Here is an 11,092-nt window from a genome sequence, read left to right as displayed (position 1 = left end):
GCGGGATAGGCGGGGCAGCGGATGGGGGTGGGAGGAGCCACGCCGCCGCCGCTGCTGCCGCCGCCGCCGGCGGAGGGGCGGGAAGCGCGCGCGCCCGCCCGGGCCTGGCTTGACGGAGCCGCGCCCCGGCGGGAAGCGGCGGGCCGGGCCGGTGCGGGCCGTGAGGGGCCGGTGCGGGCCGTGAGGGGCGCCGCCGCCGCCGCGGGGCTTCGCCTTCCTCAGGGAGGTGCCGCCGCCGCCTCCGCCTCCTCGTCCTCCCGCCCCGGGGGGCTCGCTTCAGTGCGGCAGTCCCCGGCGGTGACCCCGCGGCGGTTAGCGGGCAGCGGGCGCACGTCGGCTTCGCCCTCGGGCCGCCGGTTGAGAGTGCCCGCTGTTGGGGACAAAAAAAGTCGGCGCGGGGCGGTAAGTCACAGGCCGGCGGCGGCTTTGCGGGCGCAGCCCCCGTCCCGCCGCCGCGTTCCCCTTCCTTCCTTCGCTGCTCCGCCGTCCTGCCGCCCGGCCCGGCCTCCGCTCAGCGGCCGTCCTCAGGGAGCGGCCGCCCGGGCAGCCCCCCGCCCGGGCAGCCCCCCGCCCGGGCTCGGCCGCTGCGGAGTTCCCGGTGGGGCGCTCGAAGTCCCCGCTGGAGGCAGCCAGCTCCCGTCGAGACGACCGAAGGGAGTAATTCGCGTTCCTCTCCGCTGCTGCTGCTGTCCGGTTCCCGGCAAAATGCAGTATTCTCTTTTCTGCTTCCCCTCCCCTAACTCCGTTTCTTCCCTCTTTTGCGAGTCGCTTCCTAAACCACCTGGAATTCTTTGCTTCTGCCGCAAGTGAACGTTGTGTTAAGCTGCTGGGAAATGGCTGTCCTTGCTACAATCCCAGCGAGCTTTTCATTTCGGTTCCTGTAGGCAAGGTGATAGGGCTTAAGGGTTTTGAAGTGGCACGTACTCAAGGCTTACACCTGCTGTTGAAATAATTTCTTCTCCCCTTCTTTTTCTGAACATAGCTTTGAAAATGGCTTAGGTGATTATGAAATGTTAATGTTGACAACTACATTAGCTGGTTTGTGAAGGAGGAGTCTGAAACACAGGAGGTAGGCTCCAAATCTTAAAATCTAGGCTATTAAAAAAATGACATATTAAAATTAAATGGCGGGGGAAAGTTAATGATCCTGATGATCATTTTCTCCCGAGTTAAATACTTTTGATGGCTGTGGTCTTCCTTTTGTCCATATTGACAAGGAAATAATAATTTGTTAATGCCTATTATCAAGAAGTAGAAGAGCATTGAAAACAAGCATTGTTATGTTCTTGAACTCTGTTTCCTGAAGACCCAGGCCTTTGTTTATGTTGCTTAGTGCACTAAGAGGAAGAGTTAAAATGTTCATTCACTAGCTGCTGCTTACTGCCAGACATTGAAGAACCATACTGCTTGATTTATACTGAGTGCTGTTAGATCGTGTGCTGTTGCATGTTGTTTTGGATTAGTTAGGTGCTTAAGTAAGGAAAGATTTTTTTGACCCTAGAACTTTTGCTCTGTGGTGAGCCATGCTGTCATTGTTCAAAAAATTATTCCAGCGATTAGCCTCTACAGCTGCCTGAAGGTAATGTGAACATGATTATGGATGAGATACATGCAACATCATTGTGTTTCAGGTGGGGTGGAGAAATGGTGGCAAAAATCTATGCTTGTGTGAAAGGCAGATGAAGTAGGAGACTAGCAGGGACAACATCAACAGCAGTCGATGCAAACAGCAGACTATAGCAACAAGAAGGGTGATGGAAGAGTTTTTAGTTAGGATAGTAATTATCAGAATTTTTAGGGGGTGGTCTCCTCCTCCTCTTTTTTTAGTAGTTCTGGATCCCCTACCATCTATACTCGTACACAGTGCAAGGTGGCATAGACATATTAGCATCTATTAGATTATTCCCCCCCCAGTCATATGATTTACCTAGTATGATATCTGAATCTCTTAGTTCATAGCAGGTCCTTTTTTTTTTTTTCCAGTTTTAATTATCCAGGCTTCTTATAAAGAACCAACTTTTCAAGAGAGGAAGTTTCTATATCTGAATAGCCATTGTTGCTTATGCTAGTACTATTGTAGAGCATTGTGAAATAATGATGTTGTATCTGATCAAGGCTTCAGCACCATAATATGCATTAACTATCATCTTTCTATCCTCAGGGTATAGTGTTTGTGAGTACTCATAGTTCTCTCCTGTGAAGAAGCATTTATTTTGAGGTCTAGACAGGGAAGCAGACTCTGACAAGTTGGCCATGCCATTAGGTCTCAGAGCTACTCTGTCCAGGGTTGCCGTTCTGAATGCACGATGCTAACTAATGAGTGTCGTAACATCAGGTGTTTCTCTAAATCTGAAAACTTAAAACAGATACAATGTTGTTTTCTAGTACAGCATCAACTCTTACTCTGCATCATAGTCCAGAGATGCTAAATGATTCTTTTTCTGATTTTTCTCTCATGGTAATTACTTGGAGAGGGAGAATGGGTAAGCATGTGAATGAAGAACTCTAGGTTTTTGAACAGTAATGTACTGTAGTACAGATATGGACATTTTGGTTCAGTTTTTCCTTCCTGGTCTCGTGTTCCATTCATCTGTAGGATGTTGTAGGACTTTTGGTGAAATACTTGATGCACTGAGTTGGAGAAGTGAAAGCTGCTGAAAAATGAGTGGATGGTATAACGTTCTGATTTTAATAGATGTTTGAAGCTACAGTCACTATTTTTGAAAGTAAAGCTACTGGGTAGAGAATGTGAGTGTTCTGGCTAATGTAGCAATGAACAATCTTTGAGCTAACTTCTCAAAACAAATGTGAAATTATTAACTAATTTAGAAGGAATCCAGGTGAGCTTCATCTTGCCTAACTTGTGGTTCTAAAAGGTAGCTGGCTTTTCCTGTCACGGGACAGGAATATGTCAGATGAACTGTGCCTCTGGCATCTCCACAGGGTATCTGTTTTTCCAGTGACTGCAGAGTGGATTTAGGTGCTTAGCTTATATATTGGTGTGTAAGCTGGGAGAGATGAATCCTATTTCCAGATTCCAAAATGGTCGTTTTTGTTGTCTGTTCCCAAAGGTCGTTTCAACTTAGAGTCTTGCATACTGAGGCTGTGTTCTTCCCTGACGTGAATTTGCATTCATCAGATGTATGTCTTTGTCATTTTAGATTTCCAGCTTGAGATCAGTGCTTGTGCTGATTTCCAATGAAGTACATCCTGGTAACTGGTGGTGTCATCTCGGGCATTGGCAAAGGGATCATTGCAAGCAGCATTGGCACCATACTGAAATCATGTGGTCTACGTGTCACTGCAATCAAAATTGATCCTTACATAAACATAGATGCTGGAACCTTTTCACCATATGAACATGGTATGAAGGGCAGTGCTGTTCCCTTTTGTATAAATATTTGTATTCACAGTACTGTGGTGTTTTGGTTGTTTTTTTGTTTTTGTTTTGGTTTTTTTTTGAAAAGCAATAGTATGTGGTAGTCACTAGTCATTTTATGATCTATTTTGTAATGCAAGTTTGTTCCTTACTATGTGTTCTGAAGGGCATTGTTTGCTCTAAGTAAAGAGAGAAGAAGCCTGTTTGTTGAAGATACTTTTATGAGTAGATGCTTCCTTTCTATGAAATACCACTTTGTTGGGAAGATCCTAGCTGTAGGCCTTGTTCAGTTAATGCTATCTTCAGTTCAACATGATAAAAAAAAAAGAAAAAGTTGGAATAGTACTATAAAACTTACTTGAAACTTAAGTCCTCAACGGTTACTTGTGAATGCTGTTATCTGGGTGTCAGGTGTCAGTGCCTTCTAGTGTAAGTGTCTTCATAAGAGTTAGATTAAGTTCTCATTTCAGTCAGTGAGGATCTACTCAAAATGATCAGTGAAGCTTAGAGAGCCAACTAATGATATAATTTAAAAGTAGATGCTTAATTTGGTTCGTTAGTTCTCTGAGCTACATTGGTTGTATTGACTACGTTGCTGATGAGCTAAAAGACAGTCTGACATGCATTTATAATGTTGAATGTTCCTTCAGCTGTCTGGCTTGTTACTGGTGCATTTATTAAAAACAATGGTTTTCAAAGTACCTTCAGCCAATAGACATTTCTAATTCTTTTTATTTGTCGGATTTTGTCTGCTTACTTTTAGTGTAGACCAAAATTTTTTGAACTGGAGATAAATGTGTTTATCTCTTGACCTGAAAAAAGACCACTTTGCTTTTTAAGTGGAGGAGGAACACAGCACATCAGACCTCTCTGAAAAAGCCAATTTAACGAATCCAGTAGTCCTGCACTTTCAGAAGCACATCTGGTGCTACTTAGGCAGTTGACTGGGGAAGTTCTGCCTTTACCTTTGGTGGTAAGACTCCTGAGATGACTTGAGGTTGTGAGGATGTATTCCTCCCTTAGATCAGGTACAGGGGAGAGGGGACACTATGGCCTGTTAATTCCCACAGAATTTTTTTTTTTTTTTTTTTTTTTTTTTCCCCTCTGTTTGCTGAAGAATTTCTTACTGCTTGTGAAGAAACACTGGCTTTCTGGGTAGTAAGTAGAAATTCACACACACCAGAATAGCAAGCCTCTTTTGTTAACATTTTGGCAGAAATATGATTGAGTCAAAGGATTTTAATTTGGTGATTTCCAGTTAACTAAAGAGTTTTTTAAATAATATATTATTCTTCCAAGGCCTGCTTATGAGAGTGTTGGTTCCACTCTGCGTCGGTTGCCTTAAATGATAACTTGGCACAAAGGAGGTACTCAGTGCCTCACAGGATCAGGCATAAACTTTCCACTCCGTTGTATGCATTGTGGTGTTTTTGTTTGTTGGAGTGTTGTATTTTGGTGGTATATATATTTCCATAGTCCACACTATACCTTCAGGGGGATTGCTTCTTTCTTTTTCTTGTGTGTTAGCCCTGTAACTTGTTTAGCCGTTGATTCATTGGGTCATGGCAAAATATTTTATGGTTTTTCTGAAGAGCTTTCCAGCCTTACCTCAAGATGTAGCAACTTTAGTTACTTCAGAGGTTGACTAGATTCAGAATTTAGAGACTCTTTAGAGGTCTAAGAAAAGTCTGAACCTGAAGGATATTTTCATTAGATTTTTCAGGGTCAGAAATAACCCTCGCTGTGGACATAGTGAACCAAATATACAAGATAAAACAACTGAGTAAGAAACAGTGATCATGTCTGAAGAAGCATTTATGTTCATTATAACTTTGCTTCTGATCCAAGCCTTAATCATTAAAATAGATCCAAACAACAAGAATTTATAGTGAAACACTTTGAACGTGCGTAATAATTCATGCTTATAAAAGCACAGGTTTTGGCTTCCACGTGTAAATTAATGTTTTATTTGTTGCTGATTTATGATTCGTAGAGATTGTTTTCTTCCGATCAAGGATTGTAGCAAGCTGTTGAAATGCTGGTTAAATATTTTTAAGTCACTTAAATATTTTGGCAATATAACTTTAATTTGCAAAAATATATGTGACTGAAGAGTAGGCATTCGAAGTAAAAGTGTTGACTCGGGTATTAAGTCACACAGAATGACAATGCAGATTGAGTTGCAGCATGTGCTTTGTTGATATGTTGTTGTCGTGTCATTTTAAAAAACATGTCTTCAATTTTAAGATAAGTTTGTGCTATTCCTGCTGTGTGTTTAGTAATTTCTGATTATTGCTTTTCTGTCTGTTTTCACTTTCTTTTTTCAGGTGAAGTTTTTGTATTGAATGATGGTGGAGAAGTTGACTTAGATTTAGGAAATTATGAGAGATTTTTGGACATCAGTCTCTATAAAGATAACAACATCACCACTGGAAAGATATATCAGCATGTCATTAATAAAGAAAGACATGGTGATTACCTGGGAAAAACTGTTCAAGGTGATATTTTTAATTGTGTGGGATACTAGTCCATTCAGTCTTCACAAAAGAGTGATTAGCTGGAACAAGCTGCTCCTTGCTGCATCACCTTATTCCTTTCTCCTTCCCAAGAGATACAGGCACGTTCATGTAATGTTGGGCTTCTGGGTTCAAGGAAGGGAGGAATAGAAAAAGGAGCTTGTAGTTTCTTTTTGACTTTCTGCTCATTTTTCCCCTTTTGCATGCAAAAACTGGTATATGGGCCTAAAGTAAGATATGCTTGCCGCCTTTGCTTTTGTCTTGTAGTTGTTCCACACATCACCGATGCAGTTCAGGAATGGGTAATGAATCAGGCAAAAGTTCCGGTGGATGATGACAGAAAAGAGCCACAAATTTGTGTAATTGAGGCAAGTATGGAACCTTCTAGGATATATATCCGCAGTGAACACAAAGAACTAGCTTGCTTTCTCTTTGCTACTTATTGTAAAAAGGCCAAACTGAAGTTTTATGGAGAGCAGCAATGCAAAGACATGTTTTATATTCTTTGGTTTGTTCTGAGAGTGACAGGTGTGGTCTTATCCCTACAGCTTCTGTTTACTTGACTAAATCCCTTCTAGAATACTGCTGAAAATGAGCTGCTTAAGACGTTATTAATTTATAAAATTAAAGCAGCCAGTTACTGTAACGTGCAGTATCTATTCCAAGATACAGATGTTTGACTGAAGCTTTACACTGTTAATAGTATGGACAAAACTTGTGTAATACCTGAAATCTCCTATGGTCAGTAGGAGAGCCTATAACATTCTAGCTTTCCATATGACTTCAAATGTCCATCTTGGTGCTTGTGGTCATGTTTATTTATATATTTTTATATAAATAAAGGAATATATTTAAACACTATATAAGTTAGTTTCCCGCTTTCTGGTGTTATTTTTAAGATCTTTGGAGGTAACTTTGTTAACCACTTAACGTGCTGATGTTCTGCACAACAGAAACAATGAGTTTTACCCATCCTTAGTAGGGCATTGAGACAACTGGAGGAAAGGCAGTCAGTAATTTCTAGTATTACTATTACAGCGGAAAATACAGAAAAAGATTATACCTGAGAATTTGACAGAAGAATATGTCATAGATTTAATGCCAGAAGTGACCACCATAATCAGCAGTGTGATAAACTTTGTGACCCAGGCCACATTATTTCTTACATAGAAGAATCTGTCTTGATTAAAATATACTTATTGGTATAGCTATAGATCTTTTTTATGTTGTGTGCAGTGAGAGTCAAACATTTCATTTAAAACAAATGTAAAACCAGTAAATACAGAAGTTGCACAAGAATACTAATAAGTAGTGTGCTTGTCAGCCCTTTAACTTCAAGCTTAATTTTCTGTTTCCTCCATGTAAGGTTGTAGGTTTCTTTGGTTGTTTGTTTGGTTTTTTTGGGGTTTTTTTTTTATAGCTCCAGCCTGATAAAAATATTTTTCTTCAGGACTTTAAGGATAATTGTATTGGTTTTGCATGGCAAAGTCCTGGAGGAGTTAGACTGAATATGTGTGTCACATAAAACTGTAATTGTCAGAAGTTTTTCTGGTACTGGGTGAACACAAACATGCAATTCTGTCAAAAGCCACTTGGTGGCACAGAAAGATCATTCTGAAATACAACTACTTCTTAAGACTTAAATGCTAAACGCTGCTTTATTCAGTGCTCAGTCTACTACAGCTCTTTGTGTCTTTGAAAGACATCTAATTTCGGTATAAATAAGTTTTATCATGGACTTAGTCTTGGGTTTTGGTTTGGTAATAAATATGTAAAGTCTTTTATAATGTCAAATATTATTTCATGTTGTCCACATGGCATTTATTGATGTTGGAAAGCTATGATGATATTGCTAAATGTCTGTATCTTGTTGGTCACAACTGTTCATTAATCTGACAGACAGGAAAAGAAAGGTTTTCTGTACAAAAACCTTCATATCAGCTTAACTATTGATTACTTCTTCATCACTTTGAAGGCAATGTGTATTATTCAGTAGCACCACACATCTTCCCATGGGAAGCTTATGTGTTTGGTGTACGGTGAATATAACAAAAATGGAAAATTGTTTTATGTTTTCCACAGGAAATAAAATGCGCAGAATAGATGAGGGTTCTTTGCAGAGTATGCCTGCAAATTTCAATTGTCAGGTATTTTAAGATAAAAATTTCAGAAGACTTCTTGTGTATGTAAGAGGTAGACTGTCTTTTCTTTTGTTTTTGCTTTCTGCCACTCTGACATATCCAAGCTTTCTTTTTCAGCTGGGTGGAACCATTGGAGATATTGAAGGAATGCCATTTGTTGAAGCATTTAGACAGTTTCAGTTCAAAGCCAAAAGAGAGAACTTCTGTAATATCCATGTTAGTCTTGTACCACAGGTAAGTTATTAAAATTAATAAAATAGATTTTACTGTATATTGGGCTTTATATTTGTTTACTTCTCCCATTAACCCTTTCATGCTGGAGGGTTTTAGAGACAGATATGAAACCCAGCCACATTGGGGTAAATAAAGGTCTTGATAATTACTTTATTGATGTGAGAATCTGTTTTAATGTTCTAAGTTACCAAAAAAAACCCCTTAACACTAATTTATCTAGAAGGCTAAATATAGTTGTGCTTTGCACTGGAAGCTGCTGGTACATTATGAACCCAGTGGGAAAGGCACTCAGACTCTAAGGTATCATTTAAAATTCCATTTGTTAGAGCTAACACTATAAGGAGAGAACAGTATAAATGACCTTACATCCCTTTAGGTGGTGGGAGCCCCAGGTGGTGTAGCATTGAATGGCCCTGACGTGCAGCATGCTGGGCAGACCACATCCGTAGAAGAGATTCTCCCCTTTCAGTCATTTGAGCTAACAGTTAAATTTCTTGCAAGGAAAGAGTTGTATCATTTTTACTGTCAAACAGAAAGGATGTTCTCAGGAGAACTTCTTCCCGAATCCCTAGATAAAGGCAAGGCCATGCAGGTGATGCAGTTGCAGATGCTGAGTGGGAGCTGTCTGCAGGCTCCCCTGTAACAACGAGTTGTCTGAGTTTGTCCTGCGGCAAAGGGGTTTGTGCAGCACAAGCCTGGACCTCCTCGGGTGAACTCTGATGCGGATCACTAACTCCTCAATGTATAATGATCTTCCAGTTAAGACCACTACAGCTTTTTGTACAAGGCTAAAAGTATTTTTCCATTCGAACTCTAAATGTTACTTCACAAAGAGGTTTTCTTATTATTTTAAGAGGTAAGTATTCACTGGGGAGGTTTTGGTAAGCAAAGGTTGGTAATGATGATATGATTGCACCTAGCACAGATAAAAAGAGAATTATTAACCACTGCAGCTATGGATTAGAGGATTGATCAGCAATTGGTGGGATTGATTCTGTGTATTTGAGAACAGAATTATTTACTACCTCTGGTTATTTCCAAGGACAGTCACTGAAGGCTTTGTGCTGTGTTGGACATTCTCCATTTATTAGCAAAGTCCAACCTTTGGGATATTCTTCTTCTTCTACCTGAGTCAATTATATTGAAACATTTTCTCTGAAAGAAAAAATCATAATAAACCTGACCTGAATTAGGGCCATGTGGTTTCTTCAAAGAATTTCTTATTTAAGTAATAACAGTGGTGCTATTTCTGTTTCTGGCATATTGTGGCTCTGTTTGGGTATGTTTACTTCCTGCAATTATTACTACTTGCAAAGACTTTTTTCTTTCAACCTGTAACTGCTCTGTTAATAGGTGTTAGCTGCTATTTGAGCTTTCAAAAATATGTCTTTCCAGCCTAACGCCACTGGTGAACAGAAGACAAAACCAACACAGAACAGTGTTCGAGCACTGAGGGGTCTAGGCTTGTCTCCAGATTTGGTGAGTCAATACATACAGATTTTTATTTATAGGTGTCCTGGTTTCAGCTGGTGTAGAGTTAATTTTCGTCCTAGTAGCTGGTATATGTTATGTTTTGGATTCAGTATGAGAAGAATCTTGATAACACACTGATGTTTTCAGCTGTTGCTAAATAGTGTTTAGACTAAGTCCAGGATTTTTCAGCTTCTCGTTCCCAGCCAGCAAGAAGGCTGGAGGGGCACAAGAAGTTGGGAGGGGACAGGACAGCTGACCCAAACTGGCCAAAGGGGTATTCCATACCATGTGACGTCGTGCCCAGTATATAAAATGGGGGGAGTTGCCTGCGGGGGGAGGGTGGGTCGCTGCTTCGGAACTAACTGGGCATCGGTTGGTGAGCGGTGAGCAATTGCATTGTGCATCGCTTGTTTTGTATATTATTATTATTATTATTATCTTCTTCCTTTCTGTCCTGTTAAACTGCCTTTATCTCAACCCATGAGTTTTAATTTTTGATTCTCTCCTCCATTCCGCTGGGGTGGGGGCGAGTGAGCGAGTGGCTGTGTGGTGCTTAGTTGCTGGCTGGGGTTAAACCACGACAATAGGTCATCTAGAACTGTCCTTGCATAATCTGTGTTCAAAGAATAAGCCTTTGTCTCCCATGACAGACAAGAATTTTAGAAGAAATGCAAAATATATGCTGCATTGTTCACTAAAGCCACAGGAAATCAAATTACCCAAATTCACTCTTAAGTTAACTTAATTTGACTAACTCTTTGCAATATCTTGGGACTATAGCTATGTTCTTCTTCTAAAGGGATCTTTGCAGAAAAAAATCATTCTGTGCTGCTAAAAATAATCTCAAGTCTCAGTTTGCTTTGTGGGAAGATGTAGAATGCTTCTGGCTTCTAACAGTCTCTCACAAATTTCTTTTTATGCATAATTAAGATGAAGCAATCCTGCCTTTGAAGTACAGCCTTTAAAAATATTCCTGTTTGGAAATATAAAACATGTGGGTGAACCTTCAAAGTAAGGTTTCTCAATTTCTTTCATAGAATCATAGAATACTTTGGGTTGGAAGGGACCTTTAAAGGTCATCTAGTCCAACCCCCCCTGCAATGAGCAGGGACATCTTCAACTAGATCAGGTTGCTCAGAGCCCCATCCAACCTGACCGTGACTGTTTCCAGGGATGAGGTATCTACCGCCTCTCTGGGCAAGCTGTTCCAGTGTTTCTCCACCCTCATTGTAAAAAATTTCTTCCTTATATCTACTCTAAATCTACCCTCTTTTAGTTTAAAACCATTACACCTTGTCCTATCATAATAGGCCGTGCTAAAAAGTTTGTCCCCATCTTTCTTATAAGCC

At 40.5% G+C, this 11,092-nt stretch overlaps 1 protein-coding gene across 4 annotated transcripts in view; it reads left to right on the top strand.

Annotated features, from left to right (window-relative positions):
* The first annotated feature begins 55 nt into the window (after window positions 1–55).
* Window positions 56–11,092, top strand: part of CTPS2 (CTP synthase 2) — an 82,810-nt gene continuing 71,773 nt past the window's right edge. For 2 of the 4 annotated variants that reach the window (XR_005931225.1, XM_029999025.2), the window contains exons 1-6: window positions 56–402; window positions 3,162–3,364; window positions 5,707–5,877; window positions 6,163–6,263; window positions 8,154–8,270; window positions 9,666–9,749. Coding sequence is in view for 2 of the 4 variants with exons in the window: in XM_029999025.2 (XP_029854885.1) it covers window positions 3,199–3,364; window positions 5,707–5,877; window positions 6,163–6,263; window positions 8,154–8,270; window positions 9,666–9,749 (639 nt within the window). In the remaining 2 variants the exon portion in view is untranslated. The remainder of the gene's footprint in view (window positions 403–3,161; window positions 3,365–5,706; window positions 5,878–6,162; window positions 6,264–8,153; window positions 8,271–9,665; window positions 9,750–11,092) is intronic. The other 2 variants (XR_005931226.1, XM_029999027.2) reach the window with 1 other exon arrangement.

Source organism: Aquila chrysaetos, chromosome 23, assembly GCF_900496995.4.
Source record: "Aquila chrysaetos chrysaetos chromosome 23, bAquChr1.4, whole genome shotgun sequence".
In the NCBI taxonomy this organism is placed as follows: Eukaryota; Metazoa; Chordata; class Aves; order Accipitriformes; family Accipitridae; genus Aquila; species Aquila chrysaetos.
The sequence above is the reverse complement of the archived record's forward strand: the minus strand, read 5'-3'. Positions and strand labels throughout refer to the sequence as shown.